The sequence below is a fragment of the Moschus berezovskii genome, chromosome 22 (assembly GCF_049115385.1).
Source record: "Moschus berezovskii isolate FMDL1 chromosome 22, NW_MosBer_1.0, whole genome shotgun sequence".
Classification (NCBI taxonomy): Eukaryota; Metazoa; Chordata; class Mammalia; order Artiodactyla; family Moschidae; genus Moschus; species Moschus berezovskii.
The window spans coordinates 8,439,805-8,459,718 of record NC_142481.1 but is presented as its reverse complement, the minus strand read 5'-3'; the positions used below and the strand labels follow the sequence as shown (position 1 = coordinate 8,459,718).

Here is a 19,914-nt window from a genome sequence, read left to right as displayed (position 1 = left end):
CAGCAGTGGCAGAAATCATCCATGCCCCTTTTCTCCAAGTCTAGCCAACTAGAATGACTCTAGAAATGGGTGTCCACCACCTGCAGGACCACAAGCTTCTCTAGAATCTTCTGGGCTTCCAGAGAGGCATACCATTGGCCATACGTGGATCAGGCTATTTCAGAAAGTCTCCCTGTTCCTCAAGATCAGGCTATTTCAGAAAGTCTCCCTGTTCCTCAAGACTCAGCCTTCATTTGGAGCGGAGACAAGTCCGCGTTAATGCCCACCCACTCAGGCAGGAAGGCAGCCTCAGGTTTAAAGATCTTCAGGAAGCTGGAATCAGGCAGGGTGAAGTTGGCCAGGTAGACAGTGTCTCCACCAGCCAGGTAGGCGGCCCAGAAGCCAAACGTGCCAATGGTCATGATGGTGTGGTTGCATTGTGTGAGCAGCGCAAAGTCTTTGTCGGGCGCACCCTCCTGCCCATCTCCGGCGAAGATCACATCCCCCAGGGAGGTGTCAATGTTTTCCCGGCACCACTCCATGCCGTTGCTAGTGACCACAAAGATGGGGGCTTCGTACCGGGCCCGGAACCAGTCCATAGCCTGTTGGAGGTAAGCGCGGTCCCCCACCACACCCTTCCAGTGGAGGGGCATCACCTGGAGGTAGTCCCCGCGGCGCACGTGGACACCCACGAAGGTGCTTGGGCGATCCCCGGTGCGGGGGAAGCGGAGCCCACTCAGTGAACGCTGCGCCTCCTGCCGCAGATGCTCATGAAGGGTGAACTCACTGCGGATCTGCTCCCGGAGGTGATGGAAGAAGGTCCAGGAGCAGGGGAAGCCCGTGAGCTTCAGCCAGGGCTCCTTCAAGTGGGCGTACTCCTCCGACATCCAGTCATGAAGCTCCAGCTCCTGCCAAGGAGCATGCCTGTCCACCTCGGGCGCCAGCACGGGCAGCGTGATGCGGAACACGGGGGCCAGGACGGCGTGCATGGAGGGCTGGATGAAGGCCTGGCGGCCATTGAGCTGGGCCAGGGCCAGCAGCGTGGCGTACTGCCCCATCTGGTTCCCAAAGCGGCCTTTGGGGTCGATAGTCCAAGTTCCTGAGACGGAGGCAGGAGGCTTGGGACACGAAAAGGTGGCATTGGGGTTCATCGGTGTGCCCGACAGGCAGAGGATGGCCACAGGGGAGGTCACCCGGCTACGGTCTGGACACAGCAGGGACAAGTCTAAGCCACTGTGAAAGAGGTTTTGGTGGATGAGGAGGAAGAAGACGCAGGCAGAAACACAGGCTAGCAGGAAGATCAGACAGAGGTGACGGTGGCTGGGAGCCCACATGGCTGCAGGACAAGAATAGTAGATGAGGATATTAGAGCTTGAGAATGACCATCGGGGAAGAGAGGGCTGAGGGAACAAGAAACAACGAGTTTGAACTCCCGGGCTTGAGGGTGAAAGGAATCAGGGCTCTTGGATCTGAGTGAGGAAGAGCTAAGGCCTTGGAATTTCCAGGAATGGAAGGCGGTGAAAATTAGTGGCTTCCAAAATGACAGTGATCCAGGAGCCACCAGCTTGTCCCCATATCTGGGAATCTCAGTGTCTCGGGTGCCCTGACGTGGGGCACTGTTGCCCCCAACTCCTTTCTCGGTGTACCTGTGTGCGAGGGGCAGACGCCACCACGGAGGTGACAGGAAGCGACCATCAAGTAGAACGTGAGCGGCAGGAGGCCCAGGCCTGGATGGGAGGGACCTTGATTCCTGGAGGAGCAGGAGTTGGGGGGTCGGGGGTGGAGGAGACTCCCGGGTGCCGTAGGGGGTTAGAGGTTGGGGGTGCACCTCTTGGGACTGAGGGCCCGACTCCTGGGTCCGAGGCATCCGCATTTCTCACTCACCTGAGCTCCTGGCGAGAGGCGGACCCACAGTCGGCTTGGGCTTGAACGGAGCGCTCCGGCTGCAAGCGCAGACCACATCCCGCGGAGGGCCCACCTCCGCCCCGCTCCTCGGAAACCTGGACTCCAGGTTCCCAGACCCGACGGGCCTCCCTCTCCGCGCCTCCTCCCGCGACTGGCTGCGAAGGTTCCGGGAGGAGAGAGGTAGGAGAGTGGGCGCGGCTCCGAGAATCACTGCCTTCGTCCTTCCCCGGCCGGGCAGGTAGCTCAGAGAGGCAGCGCCCCGCCCCATCCCTGGCGCCGAGCTCCGGCTCCGCAAGTCCGGAACGGCAGCCCCCGCCCCCTGCCCTCCCAGGACCTGGAGAACCTGCGCCTCAGCCCGCTCCCCCCACCCCCACTCTCACCTCCAGCCCCGGCAGCCTACCTGGCCTCCCTGGCAGCCGCATCTTTTCGTGGACACTGAGATCTAGCTTGCAACTGCCATGCTGGATCCGGATGCTCCGGTCCGTCGACCTCTCCCTCTTCCACTCCGGTGTCTGCGTTCACCACCCTGGATGTGAACCTGTGTTCCTGGATGCTCCGAGTCCGGCCACGCCCGGGCGCCTGGGGCTGGCCCGGGCATCCTGGCGCCGCCGGCGAGCGCGATCCTCGGCCCCCTGCCGCGTGCTCCCCCGAGGAATGGGGGCGGGTGCGTGGGTGGAGAACCTGGTCGCCAGGCTGTTCCACGCGCGGATGCAAAGCCTCCTCCAGCTCTCAGGATCCGGGCGTGAGAGCCTCCGGCCGGAACGTGTCCCCACGGCCCCCGGGGGCCGCTGATCCCGCCCCCGCCCCCCTGCACTCGCAAATTCCAGAGTCCCAGGCTGTCTTTTCGAGGGAATCTTAGTATCCGGCGCATGACTCTACTTTCTAGAAGGGCACGTCCCGCCTCTCCTGAGGTCAGGAACGGAGAAAGCAGAACTAGAATAGTTTCTCCTCCCTGCCTGCCTCAGAGGTCGCAGCGGGCCTCTTCAAGGAACAAACGCTGGGCTCTTCCTACAGACCTGAAGCCATTTCCCCTGTCGACGGTTGCTCCTCACCCGCGCCCATCCCACCCGTGGCCGAAGTGGTCTGACTATTGCCATTCAAGAAATCAAAGACCCAGGGATTGGACTTGACTCTCCAGAGATGTGATCATAATTTCTCCAGATCCAGGACTCCCCAGCCCCCAGCCCCTCCTCAGACTGAGAAATCTGGGCTCTCCACTCACCCCCGCAGTCAGATCAGACTCTAGTACCCTTGTTGCTGTTGCTCAGTTGCTGAGGCGTGTGCTACCCCATGGACTGCAGCCCGCCAGGCTCCTCTGTCCATGGGACCTCCCAGGCAAGAAAACTGGAGTGGGATGCCATTTTCTCTTCCAGGGAATCTGCCAGACCCAGGGATCAAACCCGTGTCTCCTGCATCTCCTGCATTGGCAGGCCAATTCTTTACCACAGAGCCACCTGGGAGGTGGTCTTTACCACGGACCTTGCACTCTTCGTTTCCAGGAAATTGCTCACCCTTTCATTCCCCTTGGGATCTTGGGTCCAACTTCTCCCTGCACAGCCTAGGTCATCTGCCAACTCTGAGTCAAAGACTCTCACCATCCCCCCCCCCCCCGCTTCCCCAGGCGATTTTGAGGGCACCTGTCTGATCCTGGGTAGCGTCTGTGGTGAAAGAAACATCAGGATTGCATCAGGAGGAGGAGGCTGGGATGTTTCGGGGCATGAATGCCTGGGCTGCAGTTACTCAGGAGCTTGTCTTGTAACTTCCAGATGATGACACTTGTTTCCTTGAGGAGGACGCTTTGATCCTGTGGGGCTAGCTGTTTTCCTGATGATCAGCAAACCTCAGAAAACCCAGAACTTCAGGTGAGATGAGGAAATTCCAGTTGTGGGGCATGATCTGCCTCAGTTAGCCAAAAAGGCGGGTCTCTGTTCCCTTCCTGCTCAGGCTGCAGAGTCAAGCTCCCCAGCTTCTTCCTTCCTCAGACCCCGGAGCCTGAAACCCCAGCTCCCTCCTCCCTCAGGCCAAACAGTCTGGGCCCTCTAGCTGCTGTCACCCAGGTCCCAGTTCATCAGGTTTCTATCCCCCTGGTGCCTCAGATGGTGGAGGCCAGGCCCCCAGCTGGAAGGACCCCCGATTGCATCATCCGTCCAGGTTGACCTGGACACCGTGGAATCCTAGCATCTGCCAAGTGGGTCAAATATCACGGGTCAGGCGTCGGGAAGGTGATGGGGCGGGTCTGTCTGGATATAAATTCTGGAGTGTCTGCATCCATCCCAAGAGATCTGGGTGTCCGGTCAGCTGTGAATCCACATGCAAGGGGACCCAGGCTACTGAAGCAGCCATCTGAGAACCTGCTCTCCAGGGCAACTGGGGTCCGAAACAGGATCTAGACCATTCAGCTCTTCAAACCCCAGACCCCAGACCCCACCTGAGGACGTGAGCCACTGATGGGCTGGGACGAGGCCAAGTTCAAAAACTTGGGACTGTGGGTCCCTGTGCTGGCTGTCCTCCTGCTAGGAACTTGCCAGGGGCATCCCATTCCAGACTCCAGCCCCCTCCTCCAGTTTGGGGGCCAAGTCCGCCAGCGGTACCTCTACACAGATGATGCCCAGGAGACAGAGGCCCACCTGGAGATCAGGGCTGATGGCACAGTGGTGGGGGCGGCCCGCCAGAGCCCCGAAAGTGAGTATGTGTGTGGGAGGTAGGGCTCGATCCTGAAGTATGAGGTAATTGGGGCCTGGACTCCTGAGTCTGGGGGAGGAGGGGGATGGGCAAAGGCTTTCTGAGCCCCTGACCACTTTCTCCCCTCAGGTCTCTTGGAGCTAAAAGCCCTGAAGCCAGGCGTCATTCAGATCTTGGGAGTTCAAACATCCAGGTTTCTGTGCCAGGGGCCGGATGGGAAGCTGTATGGATCGGTGAGTTTCCAGGACCCCGGTCCTTGCCCTCCAGCCTTCCTCTCCCCATCCTCGCAATCTGAGGGACCAGCTTGCACCTTTGATGTTGGTCAGGCTTGGTTTGACGTTGTCTGCATGCCCCAAACCTGGCCACAATCCCCAGAGGAGGGCGCTGTGATCACCAGCGTTCACAAGAAGAAACTGAGGCTCTGCCAGGGCGACCACTGGCCCCAAGTCACAAGGCCCGTGAATGACAATGACCCGGGAGGCCAAGTCTTGTGACTCCTAGCCTGAGCTGACCACACGGGTTCCCACAGGCCTGGCTCATGCTGGTCGAAGGGTCGCTCCAGGAATCGATGGCCTGTAAAGTGAACATGACCTTGGGTGCTAGCCAGATGCCCCTGCCAGGATTTAGAGAGCCTCCCCTGATCCCTGGGCTGGAATATTCTTCTCTGTGAAGTAGGGGGCGGGGAAGTGCGTGGGCCTCGCAGCGCCACCTAGGGGTAAAGGAGGGACCTGCCTCCGTGGTTTTGAGTCTGGGAGGAAGGGGCTGGGGGTCCTGCAGGAGCAAGGGGGTATCGGAACCCCCACATCTCTGACCTGACTCTCATCCCCGCAGCTGCACTTTGACCCCAAAGCCTGCAGCTTCCGGGAGCTGCTTCTTGAAGACGGATACAACGTCTACCAGTCGGAGACCCTGGGCCTTCCACTCCGCCTGCCCCCCCAGCGTTCGTCCAACCGGGACCCGGCCGCGCGGGGACCTGCTCGCTTCCTGCCGCTGCCGGGCCTGCCCCCGGCGCCCCCGGATCCTCCAGGGATCTTGGCCCCCGAGCCTCCCGACGTGGGCTCCTCGGATCCCCTGAATATGGTGGGACCCTCGTATGGCCGAAGCCCCAGCTACACTTCTTGAAGACGCCCGCTGTGTAGTACTGGGTCTCCTCTTTATTTATTGCATTATTTATCTTATTTATTTTTTTATTTTTCTTACTTGAGATAATAAAGAGTCTAAGAGGAGGATCAGAGTGAGTTTGTCTGTTTGAGGGAGAAAATGGGAGTCTGCTTCTGCTTCTCTCCTTGTCCCTCCATTGCCAGCCACGCTATGAGAAGGTCCCAGCCTTTCTGCACCGCTTCCCCAGCCGAGCCTCAGTGTTTTGCTCCACTAAGGCGTCCCCAGAGACTCTGGACTATCTTTGCCCTTTGACAGGACAGTATTTGTTATTCTTTCCTCACCCTTCTCCCTGACCCCAACCACGTGTTTGTGTTGTGGAACTATTTCTCTGCCTAACTCAATAACGGGGACATTTTTAACAATGGCACAAGTGGACCCGCATCCTTATGGGAGATGTAGTTTTGGCGGGGAGGGGGGGTTCATTTAGCACTAAGAATGCTCCTCAGGGCTAGGGCAAGGACTCTTGGATTCTGGAGATACAATCGGTGCTAGGAAGGCCCTTTTGGGTCCTGAGGATTCAGAGGGCTGGACATCTGGACACCTGGATCCCAGGAGAGCAGGGGAATCTGGGCATCCTGGTCTGAGAGAGGAGGGACTGGAGATTGAGAGCCCTGGATCTCAGAAAAAGGACTTGAGGATCTAAATGCTTCCATCCAGATGCTTATGGACCTTGGAGAGGAATGACTGTCACAGGATCCAATCTCAGTGAGCAAGTTGCCCACCCCACTTCCCTTCCACCATCTAGATTTCCGTATTGCTCCTCAAGCTATTTTCCAGTTAGAAAAGACGTGAAGACAAAGGTTTAGACTACACTTCCTAGGATCATCCCTAGTGCTAAGTGAACCCCAAAAAAACTACATATCCCATGAGGGTGTGGGTCTGCTTGTGCCATTTTTTAAAATGTCCCATTATTGAGTTACTGCAGAGAAATAGTTCCACAACACAAACACGTGGTTGGGGTCAGGGAGAGGGATGAGGGAAGAATAACAAATACTGTCCTGTCAAAGGGCAAGGATAGTCCAGAGTCTCTGGGGAACGCCTTAGTGGAGCCAAACACTGAGGGTCAGCCGGGGAAGGGGTGAAGAAAGGCTGGGTCAGCTTTGGTGGGGTCCCAGGTTTCTGACTGATCACTGCAACCTCACAGGAGTTATGGTCCTGAAGCAGGAAAGTGTTAGTCACTCAGTTGTGTCCGATTCTTTGCAACCCCATGGACTGTAGCCCCACCCTCCCCCACCTCACTCCCACCCCCACCCCATCACCCTAGGCTCCTCTGTCTATGGGATTTCACAGGCAAGAATACTGGAGTGAATTGCCATTTCTTCCTCCAAGGGATCTTCCTGACCCAGGGATTGAAATTACATCTCACATGTCTCCTGCATTGCAGACAGATTCTTTACACTCTGAGCCATCAGGAAAGCCCCTCTCATGAATGTACATTTAAGGATTCGCTATGTAGGGAGTGGGGTGGCCCAGGATAACTTTCCTAGCCTCACTGTTAGAGTTCACGCTTTGCTGTTTTCAGAGAGTATGAAAAAATGTAATCTTTCAGCACAGCCACACAGCCAATATTTCAAAGAGAGAGCTATACCTCCTCTATTTACTTCCCCACCCATACCTGAACCTTCTCTCTCCTTTGAAGTTCCTGCCAAAATCAATCTGGATTTTGCTTCCAGTAGTTTTCACAAGAATCGAGCTTTGTCCAAGTACTCAAAAGAAAACTGTCATATGATAGGTGATAATTATCACTACAATAGCACTCATATTGCAAGATATAAATGTATCAAACTAAATAGCACTCATATTGCAAGATATAAATGTATCAAACTAACAGGTTGTATTCCTTAAATTCATACAATGTTATCTGTCAGTAGATTTCAAGGGTAATTTTTTTTTCCCAACTATGGAGCTTTGTTCTTCCAAAAGAGATTCCCTGGAGTAATTCTGTGATCTCTGAGGACCCAGACCACCCCAGCATCTTTCAACCTTCCCATAGCGTCTGATATCCAACTACTAATTGGAATATGTGGAGCTGTGCGCGCGCACGCGCGCGCGCGCACACACACACACACACACAATACTGTTCTCAGATTATCTCACCAAGTTCTCTGCCAAGAGGGCAACTTCTTCTCTAGGGGTGAGGACTGGGGGGAAATTTCCAATTTTGTTTTATTTTTGTTTGTATGGGGTTTCCAGTGTGTTTGCTTTTGTTTGGGCTGTGCTGTGGTGGCACGCGGGCTCAGTAGTCACAGCCCGGAGGCTTAACTGCTCTACGGCATATAGGGTCTTTGTTCCCCAACCAGGAACTGAACCCACATCCCCTGCACTGGAATAATGTGGATGCTTTTCTTTGGTATTTGTTTATATTTTTGGTTGCCTTGGGTCTTCATTGCTGCGTGCAAGCTTTCACTAGTTGCAGCGAGCAGGGGCTACTCGTCGTGGGGTGCAGGGGCTTCTCATTCTGATGACTTCTCTTGTTGCACAACACGGGTTCCATGGCACGTGAGCTCAGTCGCCCCACAGCAGGTGGAATCTTCCCGAACCAGGGATGGAACCCGTGTCCTCTGCACTGGCAGGCGGATTCATAACGCCTGAACCCTGAGGGAGGTCCTGCAATGTGGATTCTTAACCACTGGACCACCAGGGAGTCCCAGGAAATTCACAGCACTTTTGCTTTTCTTCCTGTACTGGCACTGGTTTGGCTCCACCGCCCCCTCATATTTCAGGGTTCCTGGGGCTCCACTGTCTGCTGGTTTTGTGAAAAGTGTTGTTTGTGAGCTTCTGTTCTCCTACTGGCTCTCCCATGGTTTGTTTTTCCTGGGGGGAGGGGTGGAATTTGGGAAGATTAAGAAACTCTAACCCGAATCTAAACACGGGGAAACATCAAACAAACTCCAATCGGCGACCTTCTGCTAAAACAAGTGGCCTTGACTCTGGGAAAATGTCAAGGTCAAGAAGAAGGTGGGAGAACTATTTACATGAAGAGAGATCAGAGTCAGCACAAGGAAATGCAGTTGGCTGCACAATCAGGTGTCGTCCTGGATGTTAACAAGGCTCTCGATGACACTTGAGTGAGTTCTGTCCTTTAGAAAGTAGTAATTTATCCATGTTAACATTTTCTGGTTTTGATTTTTGTACTGTGGTTATTATGCAGGATGTCTTTGTTCTGAGCAAATACACACTAAAGTACTCTGGGACAAAGGGGCATGGTATCTCCAGTGCTTTCTCAAATATTTCTGGAAAGGTAAACACATAATAATATATAGACACAGAGAGTGAATGCCTGCTTTCTCAAAAGCAAAAAGGAACAGGAACAGCGATAATTTGGGGAGCCTCGTTAAGATTATATGAGTTCTTTGTACAAGGCTTTTTTTTTTATTGAGATATAGTTGATGTACAATATAAGTTTCAAGTGTGCAAGATAATGATTCACAATTTTTAAAGGATAGATTTCATTTCCTATGATAAAATATTGGCTGTGTTCTCCATGTTATACAGTACTTTCTTGCAGATTATTTGTTTTATTCATAGTAGTATGTGCCCCTTAAGCCCCTGCTCCTATGTTGCTCTTTATCTGCAACTTGAAACTTGCTATAAATTCAAGATTCTATCAGGTAAAAGTTACTCCCAGTCCCACCCCAAGAGAAACCCATGCTATTTATAGCCTCCACTGCTATCTGACCTCTTTCCAAACATCCTTTGATGCCGCTTCTAAGAAGAAAGAGAAATTTTCAGGTCCTCTCCCCATCCCACCTGTGAAAGAAAGAAGGATTGGAAGGAAGGAAAGACGGGAAGGATGGAGGGAGAGGGAGAGAGAAAGAAAGTAGAAGAAGTGAAAGCAGAGGTGACAGAAGAGGGAGAGAGACAGAAGGGGGAAAGAAAATGAAAGAAAGATGTGACACGACACGTGAGAGTGTGAACCGCCACGTGGGTCCCCGGCATCTCTGATTCTGTGACAGGACATGTTTTCAAGGCGAGGCACAAAGGCAGACCACATTACTGAAAGTTTAAAATCCCACCAACCCACATGCAATGGAATATTATTCAGCCTTGAAAAGGAAGGGGATTCTGAAGCATGCCAAACATGGATGGGTCTTGAAAACATTTTACTAAGTGAAAAAAGCCACACAAGGATAGGTTCTGCATGATCCCATGATAAAGAGGTACCTGAAATAGCCAAATCTGTAGAAACAGGAAGTAGAATGGTGGCAGCCAGGGGCAGCGGGGGTGGGGAGTTGTTTCATGGGCTCAGAGTTACAGTAATGAAATCAGGTTCTGAAGATGGCTGATGGGGATGGTTGCATAACAGTGTGAATGCACTGACAGCCACTGAACTGTACGCTTGTAAGTGGTTAGAGTCCAACTTCATTCTTTTGCACGTGGGCATCCAGTTTTCCCAGCACCGTTTGCTGACATGATTGTGATGATATCTTTTAATGCCAGAAGAACTTTTGTGTACGGGCACAAATATTCACAACTATTTGGTCTGGGGGTAATGATTAATTAATTTTCAAACCATCAACTTTCCTCTAAACATTCACCGACTACTCTGAAACCTAAAAATAGCAAGCCGCCAGTTTCACAATTTCAGACTTCCCAAAACATTTGAACAAGGATTGCAAATTTAATAAACAAACTTTACAAATCTGGGACCTCAGAATCCCTTAAATGAACCTAGAACTTTGAAGAGAAGCACAAGAGCCATACAATCTTTTTATTTTTCCAAGTGAAAGCAGGTTTATTGAAAGAGAGAAACATTCCCTAGGCAGAATGTAGTCCCTCTCAGAAGGCAAGAGCAGCCCAGAATAATATCATCTGGAGCATATATTTCACAAGTCTAATATAGCGGATTCTCATAAACACTGTAAATACCTTTAAAGACCCACAAATAGAACAGTGATGATCACATTCATCAGTTTGCTTAAACTGGTTGCAGGACTTCCCTGGTGGTTCAGTGGTTAAGAATCTCCCTGCCAATACAGGGGACTCAACTTCGATCCCTGGTCCAGGAAGATCTCAGAGGCCAACTAAGCCCACAGGTCACAACCACTGAGCCTGCTCTCTACAGCCCGTGCTTTGCAACAAGAGAATCCACTGCAATGAGAAGCCCCAGTACCGCAACTAGAGAGGCATCCCCAATGGTCGCAACTAGACAAAGCCCGCACTCAGAAACGGAGACCCAAAGCAACTGAAAATAAATTGATTTTTAAAAACTGGTTGCAAATATTTTTATGTCATATTTATATTATGGATATACATGTGTTTCTTCGGTGCTTCAATTTTAATCAAAGATTTTGATTCAACAACCGTTTAAAATTTATTTTATTTATTTGGCCTCTACTGGGTCTTCCCAGAGGCCCTCGGGCTTTCCGTGTTGCAGAGCACAGGCTCAGTAGTCTTGGGCTACTGGAGCTTATTGGGCTACTTGGGTTTAGTTGCCCCGGAGCATGTGAGATCTGCTTCTCGACCAGGGATCAAACCCACGTCTCCCGCATTGGCAGGCAGATTCTCAACCACTGGACCACCAGGGAAGTCCTAATTCCACAGTTGTGATACTTACCTGTGATATTTCTTACCTACCAGAAAGTTAAGCTTTGCCTGTCTACCACCTGGGTTAACAGTTTTGATGGCTGAAGATTCAGGCCTGGGGTCTCTTCCAAAATTGACTCTCACACCAAGCCTGAGTTCCAGGACAATTAGACTTTGTTGTGACCACATGACCGCCAGAGTTAGGAAATTGACTTGGGTGATCCTGATTAACTTCCCACCGCTGTTTGTTCAGAGTGTCACCGCCTTGTAGAACAGCCCGAACAACGTGTCCTAAGAGTTGTTGTCGGTTTAATAGGCCAAGGTTATTTAGCGGCTGTTTGTCCTGGAGCCTGCCCCATTAAATGTGTGGAATACTTCCTCTTTGTTTTGCATGCAGGGTGAGACTTTTCCCTCCATTTGTTCTGGGGAGGCTGTCTCTGTAGCGTGAATCTCACCTTCTCATTCTGTGATCCCTTCAGAAACTGACCAGAGTGGCGGGAAGGACCTGGCAGGAGAGCAGGAGGCAGGAGGAGAGGCTAAGGAACTTCCCTTCACTCGCTCCAAGCTCCAGCCTGCATCTCGCCAACAGCCACAGGCAACAAGGGCTCGTGCTACCAGTTACTTCTGGCACGTCCACCCACAGCTGGCTGCACGGAGATTTCCAGTTTCTTTGGACAGAGGTATTATCATCCATGGGCCAGAGCACCAGCTGCCTGGAGCCCCCTGCCCAGAGGTCTGAGTTCTACCCTGGATAGGTAGACAGTTCTACCTATCCTCTGAGCTCCTGCAGCCCCAGATGTGTTGATGTTGCTCCCTCAATCCTGTCTGACTCTTTGCGACCCCATGGACTGTAGCCTGCCAGGCTCCTCTGTCCATGGATTTCTGCAGCAAGAATACTGGAGTGGGTAGCCATTTCCTCCTCCAGGGGATCTTCCCTACCCAGGGAAAGAGCCTGGGGCTCCCACATTGCAGGCGGGTTCTTTACCATCTGAGTTGCCGGGGAACCCACAGCCCCAGGATTCTGAGCTACTTCTGGTCACGATTGCCCCTGTTACCTCAGGGATCATGTCTGGTTCTTTCAGCCTCCTAGTACGTGTGTAGCCAATTCACCTTAATAAATTCCCTGTATTTTAAATACCTGGAGAGGCTTCTGTTTTCCTCAGCAGACCAAGAAACCTGGTCTGGGGTTTCAGTTTGATTGAAAGCCTTTGGTTAATGTTGAAGTCACAGCTTATCTCTCTAAGAAAGCTTAAGATGGACAATATTAACAACTGCAAAATGAGTATGTTCAAATGTCTAAAGACTTTTTTTTTTAAAAAAAGGATCATAAATGAGGAAAGTCACGGCATTATTAAAAGATCAGGCAGGTTTAGAAACGAACAAAATAGGACTCGCTGCAGGTTTCCCAGGTGGCTCAGTGATAAAGAGTCCGCCTTTCAAAGCAGGTGATGTAGGTTCGATCCCTGGTAGGGGGAACTAAGATCTCACATGCAACTAAGCCCAAGTGCCGAAACTACTGAAGCCACAAAAGAGTCCGTGCACCTCAACATAAAGGTCCCGCGTGACACAACCTGTATGTGCTGAGACAGAGCCAAGGCAGTCAAATTGAGAAAAAAAAAAAGAACTGCTAAATGTAATTTACCAGGAGAAACTAAAAGAAGCATGGCCTCAGACTTTTACACAGCAAGCATTACTTCAAGATAAAGTGGAACAATGCTGGTCATGACCACAGGAAATAAAACGTGATCCTTAATTTCCATGCCCAGACAGACAATATAGTGTCAAGAGTCAGTATTTCTGAACGTGTCAGGAGGTGGACTAGAGCTCGCATGGTGATTTAGTCCAGCTCTTTGCAATCTCATGGACTGTAGCCCACCAGGCTCCTCTGTCCATGGGATTCTCCAGGCAGGGATACTGGAGCGGGTTGCCATTCCCTTCTCCAGGGGATCTTCCCAACCCAGGGTTTGAACCCTTGTCTCTTACATTTCCTGCATTGGCAGGCAGGTTCTTTACCACTAGTGCCACCTGGGAAGCCCCTTTTTCTCATAAAACACCCCAAATACTAAGAATCCTTTTTGGCCCCTGATTTTTTTTCACCTATCACAATACGTGGAACTCTTTCTGTATGGATGCCTAGAGAGCTTTTCATCTTTTATACAGCCACATAGAATTACACTGCTTACATGGACCACAAATCTGCTTCCTTTTGATGGGTACTTGAGCTGTTCCTAATCACCTGCCATATCAAAGAATGCAACCATTTACAACCTTGTAAAAACTTCATTTGGTATATATATATATATATAAAACATACACACACACATATATACATACAGCCAGCTTGTAAGCTAAATCCTCCAAACCAAAGGATAAATCTAGTTGCAGTGTTACAGACATTGCCAACTTACCCTCTATAAAAGCAGCGTGAGTTTGCCATGTGTTCCTTTTCCCCCATAAAGTGTGTTATCAGACTTTAGGAGTTTTGACAATCTGAAACACAGAAATGGTACTTAGCTGTTTGCGTTTCTCTTTTTGTCAGTGAGGTCAAGCATCCTTGCATAGATTTACAAGCCATTTTAATTTCCTTTTCAGGGAATTTTGTGTATTTATCTTTTGCCTGTATTTGTAATGGGTTGTTGGTCTTTCTCATAATGATTTTTATTTTAACTTGGCTGCGCCGGGTATTAATTATAGCAAGCAAGATCTTTAGTTGTGGCATGCGAACTCTTAGTTGCAGTAAATGGGATCTAGTTCCCTGACCAGGGATCAAACACTGTCCCCTACATTGGGAGCATGGAGTCTTAGCAGAAATGATTTCCATAGTTCTTTGTAATTAAAAATCAGTACGAGTTGTAAATATATCTCCCCATTTGTTATTTACCTTTTGAGTTTCACAGAAGGTGTTTTCATTTACCACACAAGGTTTGTTCTTTAAAAAAAAAAAACAACCAATATTTTTCTCAACTTTGACACAATCACAAATTTACACCAAATGTTGGAAGTACAGTACAAGCAGCTCTTATTTTCCAAAACCATTTGCACATAACTCAGTCACTTGAGGTCTCATCATCACACTAATAATATGCCGGAACTTGTATTTCTTGCAGTCATTCTCCTAAGAACCATAGCACAACCACAGAATAACAGCTTTCTATCCTGGAGTCTTCAGACCTCATTCAAGGCTCGCCAATTGCCCCAGTGTTGGTGTTGTTTAGTCGCTAAGTTGTGTCCGAGTCTTTTGTGACCCCGTGGACTGCAGCCAGCCAGGCTCCTCTGTCCATGGGATTCTCCAGGCAAGAATACTGGAGTGGGTTGCCATGCCCTTCTACAGGGGATCTTCCCCAACCAGGGATCGAAACCTTGTCTCCTGCCTTGCAGATAGATTCTTAATCACTGAGCCAGCTGGGACGCAATTGCTCCAATAATACCCTTTATGGCAGGAGAGGGAAATTCAGAACCCTGCACTGCTGCTGGTGTCAGCTCTCCCAGCAAAGAACAGCTCTTCAGTGTCTCCTGACCTTGACATTTTTGAAGACTAGAAGCCAGTTATCTTGTGTAATCTCCCTCACCGGGAGTTTGTCTGATGTTTCCTCCGGATCAAATTCCCCAGCAGCAAAACTGCTGATGTGGTCTGTTCTCATTGCATATCAGGGGCTCCCGATTTCTCCTTCTCTGCATAGACCTGGTATTTCCTTCACGCGAAGGTGGCATCTGACAGCCTTACAAATTGCAGTTTCTCCTCTTCTCCTGCTGTGACTAATGAGAATTCTGTAGAGAGATACTTTGAAGCCATTCACATACCCTACCCCTCATCCGACTTTCAAGTTTTTAACTTTTTTTTTTTTTACCATGCCTCATGGTTCATGGGATTTAGTTCCCCTACCAGGGATTGAACCCCTGGCCCCTCAGCAGTGAGAGCGTGGAGTCCTAACCACTGGACCACCAGGGAAATCCCCTTATTTCTTCATCAGCTCCCCTGTACTCTACCCGTCCCTTCCCTCACCCTTCCACCCCCACCCTTATCACCCAGCTGGGGCTTTTACTCCCCAAGACGGAGGGCCCCCTCTCCTAGCACATCTCCCACTCGGATCCTCCCCCTGGGCTGAGTTGCTCATAGATACCCCCCTGCTCACTCCTCTAAGGCCCCTATGCTGGCCATTGTCCCCAGCCCCGCCTTGCCTGCCTCAAATAACAGCCTTAGGGCTGTATTGTTCAGGAAGAAAAGGAGAGAGAAGAGGAGGAACACCTGATCCTGTTTCATGCATTTAAATGTATCAGTGCTTTCTTTCAGGCTTCTGGATTTTGAGTCCTAGTTCAAAGATTTTCTCCATATTCAGGTGATAAAGGCTTTGATGCTTTCATATGTTACCTTGATAACTTAGATCCATTTGGAGTTTATCCAGCATGTTATTTTTTCTCTTCCTCCCTTCTATTGGGTTTATGGGGTTTTCTTTCTTTCTTTTTGGCTATGCTGAGAGGCATGTGGGATCTTAGTTGCCCCATCAAAGATCAAACCCACTCCCCCGAACCACTGGACTGCCAGGGAAGTCCCTGTGGGGCTGTCTTTATTCTCCTTTGTTCATACTTATTTTTTGAGTGTAACTGCATGTTTATTCTTTAATCAAAGTTATATATGCACAGGGTAAAGTCACAGAGTGCTGTGTTCTCTTTAAACTTCCACACCTTGTTCCTTTGGCAACTGATGCCAGTAGTTAGTGAAAGCAAGATTAATCACCGAGGCATATAAGCTCTGAAATGTCAATGGTTTATGCAACCAATTTTCATTTTCCTTTCATAGAAAGTTCAGTCATCAGAGAGAAAGAGGGGCAGGAACGCAGGCTCATGACAGCTGTGCTTTCTTTTATACATGATTTCATTTATTTAATTTTGGCTGTGCTAGGTCCTCGTTGCTGCTCAGACTTTTCTCTACCTTCGGCGATCGAGGGCTACTCTCTAGCTGCGGTGCACGGGCTTCTCATTGCCACGGTTTCTCTTGTTGTGGAGCACAGGCTCTAGGGAATGTGACTTCAGTAGTTTCGGCTCCCAGGCTCTACAGCACATGTTCAATACTTGTGGTGCACAGATTTGGTTGGATAGGAAGGAGATCCAACCAGTCCATCCTAAAGGAAATCAGCCCTGAATATTCATTGGAAAGACTGATGCTGAAGCTGAAGCTCCAATACTTTGTCCACCTGATGCGAAGAGCTGACTCACTGGAAAAGACCCTGATGCTGGGAAAGACTGAAGGCAGGAGGAGAAAGGGGCGACGGGATGAGATGGTTGGGTGGCATCATTGACTCAATGGACGTGAGTTTGAGCAAGCTCCGGGAGATGGTGAAGGGCAGGAAAGCCTGGTGCGCTGCGGTCCATGGGGCCACAAAGAGTCAGAAACCACTGAGCGACTGAACAACGGACCAGGTTGCTCCGAGGCACGTGGGTTCTTCCCAGATCAGGGATCGAACCCATGTCTCTTGCATTGCAGGTGGATTCTTTACCACTGAATAACCAAGGAAGCCCAGTTCTGTTGTCTTAACATGTGTCAGCGACAAATTGGCACTTGCCAAGAACACTGGCCAGCAAGTGAACAACAACAAATTCCCTGGGGAATCACCAATTTGCAGTTGACAAGTTGGATCCCTGGTCTGGGAAGAGTCCACACGCTGTGGAGCAACTAAGCCTGTGCACCGTAGGTGCTGAGCCAGTGCTCTAGAGACTGCGTGCCACAGCTGCTGAATAAATAAGTAAAACAAAACATAAGCCGCAATGAGATTTTTTTTAAAAAAACTAAAGATATATTAGCTTAACACTCATTACCTGGGAGGATGCATTCCCAGAGAGGTATAATTCATCCTTACAGGAAACATCCCTTTAGTGATTAGCTTGTAGTAAAAGCAAAAAATACAAAGGTTAAAGGAAAAAGAAACAAGTACAATATGGAGTCAGATTTGTTCTTCGCTCTTATACTAGGTTCCGAGGCCACCCAAAGAGCCTATAGAGACTCCATCAACAGAGAAGTGAGGCCTCCAGCCAACAGCCCCGTGAGTGAGCTTGGAACTGACTCCTCCATCCCCACTGAGCCTTCAGATGACTGCAGCTCGACTGAAACCTCATAAGAAAGTCGGAGTCAGAGCCACCCAGCTGAAACTGTTCTGAATTCCTGACCCTCAGACACCAAATGATGCAGTAAGTGTTTGTTATTTGAAAATTTAAAAACAAAGTTCCAATTTTAAGCGGAATCGGGGTGGGGGTAATTTGTTACACAGCATAACTAATACACTGGCACCCACATCCAAACAGCAAGTGCAGAAGAGAGATGGACACTTTGAGAGATTTTTATGAACCAGATCTGGAAGGGGAGCAGAGCTCTGTTGCTTCCACTCCATTGGTCAGAAACTAGTCACATGACCGAACCTTCATGCAAGGAAGGCTGGGAAATGTAGTCTCTCCGTGGGCACTATGCAATGGGAACGCACATGCTTGGTAGTCAGCTGCCCTTCTCAGCCACCAGCATTCCTCTGCCTGGAGGATTCATCTCCATCATAATCCGGTTCAAATGTAACCCCTCTGGGGAGACCTTTCTGAGTCCATTCGCCCATACCGCCTCTCAGTAACAACTCTCACTGTACTAGATTCTCACTGAAATGTGTAAAACGGGGACTAGGGTTGGGTTTGCTACTAAACACATCTGATTCACCAGCCATCTTCATCTTCCCCACAACCCTGCTTCCTAAAGTGAGTTTCAGTATCACTTCTGGGATTTTTTTTTTTTTTACAGGCTGCCCATCTCCACTCAGTACTGTGAAGTCTGTAACTTTGATGTCCACACACATGCAGGTAATGAAAATTTATACGATCCCAAGGGTTATAAGATACATCTCTACTTCAGAGATGTTAAAATGTGCCCCTTAGGACTTCCCTCGTGGTCCCATGGTTAAGGCTCTGCACTTCCAGTTCAGGGGAGTGAGGGCTTGATCCCTGGTCGGGGAACTAACATCCCACATGCCACACAGTGCAATGAAATGAAATAAAAATAAAATATGTCCCTTAGACCAGTGAGGTGCAGGGTATATTGGATACTCTGTCTGTTCAATTCATTTTGCTCTTTTCAGGTATCCACACTAGCTGGTGGCTGCTTTAACCATGCCAGACAGGGCTGTAAATTAGAGCATCATTATTTTGAAATATCCAGCAGGAGAAAGTTCAACTGGGGTTAAAATCCATTTGCCTTATCACAAGAATTGTCAACATTACTCTTGTCAATGAAAGAAAAGGGAAAGCTCTTAGGTTAATTTTTAAATCTTTTATGCAGACATATAACATAAACACATAGCACATGAAAAAAACTGAACTGTTTGGTTGCTGGACCAAATTACTATTAGTTGGGTGCCTTAAAATGAAAAGAAATTATTCTCTCACAATTCTGGAAGCCAGAGGTACAACATGAGAGTCACCAGGTCAAAATCAAGGTGTAGGGATTTCCCTGACTGTCCAGTGATTAAGACTCCATGTTTCCACCGCAGAGGGCATGGGTTTGATCCCTGGTCAGGGAAGTAAAAGCCTACATGCTGTGGCCAAATATAAATAAGTAAATAAAACTGAAAAAAAAAGGGAAATCAAGGTGTGCGTAGGGCTTTGCTCCCTCCGGAGGCTCTTAAGGGAGAATCTGTTCTTTCTTTATCTCCTCCAGTTTTCAATAATTCTGAGCAACCCTTGGCTCAGGGCCACATGACTCCAATGCTCAAGGCCAGCATCTTCAAACCTCTCTCTGCTTCATCTTTACATCACATTCTCTTCTATGTCTGTCAAATATTCCTTTGCTTCTCTTCTATAAGGATACACCTGATTGCATTTAGGACTTGCCTGTTGCCCAGGGCTTCCCTGGTGGTTCAGTGGTTAAGAATCGCCTTGCAATGCAGTGCAAACGTTGGTTCTATCCCTGGTGTGGGAAGATCCCACCTGCTATGGAGCAGCTAAGCTCATGTGCCACAACTACGGAGCCCACTTTTTAGAGTTTGCAAGCCAGAACTACTGAGCCTATGCATTGCCACTACTGAAGCCCATGCACCCAGAGCTTATGCTCTGTAATACCTGCTTGCCACAACTAGAGACAGCTACGTGCAACAGCGAAGATCCATCCCAGCCAAAATATAAAATAAATACATCTTTAAAAAGCAAAAAGAAGTTTCCCAGATAATCACCTATTTTAAGGCCTAATTTAATCAGATTTGCAATAATCTTTTTTTGTTCTTGTTATATAAGGTAAATTGGCTTGTTCCAGGACTTAGACTTGGATCCCACTTAGAAGGACATTTTTCAGTCTACCATGTACCATTTAAGAAATAAGTACGAAACAAACTTCTTAGCCACCAGTGCCCAGTTTAAGCAATAGAATATTTTCTCCCCCAGTTTCTGGCTGTGGAGGCTAACCATGAGAAAATATCAGACAGACTGAAGCTGAAGGTCATTCCACATACTCAACCAATATCCTCCCAAACTGTCAAGGTCATAGAAAGACAATAGAAAACAGAAAACTCACAAATAGAGGAAAACTAAGGACATAGGATGACTATATGCAATGTGGCATTCCGGATAGATCTTAGAACAGAAAAAGGACAATTGTGGGGAAACTGATGACATTCAAATAAAGCCTGCATTTCGTCA

General features: G+C 49.3%; 2 protein-coding genes across 2 annotated transcripts; one reads left to right on the top strand and one right to left on the bottom strand.

Annotated features, from left to right (window-relative positions):
- Positions 1 to 215: 215 nt before the first annotated feature.
- Positions 216 to 2,608, bottom strand: FUT1 (fucosyltransferase 1 (H blood group)). The gene is made up of 3 exons (XM_088830133.1): positions 2,285 to 2,608; positions 1,864 to 2,039; positions 216 to 1,315 (listed from the first exon to the last, which is right to left on the bottom strand). The coding sequence occupies exon 3, from the start codon at positions 1,311 to 1,313 to the stop codon at positions 216 to 218; it is 1,098 nt and encodes a 365-aa protein (XP_088686259.1). The 5' UTR covers positions 1,314 to 1,315; positions 1,864 to 2,039; positions 2,285 to 2,608.
- A 1,000-nt stretch (positions 2,609 to 3,608) lies between these two features.
- FGF21 (fibroblast growth factor 21) lies at positions 3,609 to 5,711 on the top strand. Its single transcript, XM_088830137.1, has 3 exons — positions 3,609 to 4,566; positions 4,696 to 4,799; positions 5,398 to 5,711. Exons 1-3 carry the CDS (start codon positions 4,332 to 4,334, stop codon positions 5,686 to 5,688), a joined length of 630 nt encoding a protein of 209 aa, XP_088686263.1. The 5' UTR covers positions 3,609 to 4,331; the 3' UTR covers positions 5,689 to 5,711.
- The last annotated feature ends 14,203 nt before the right edge of the window (positions 5,712 to 19,914 follow it).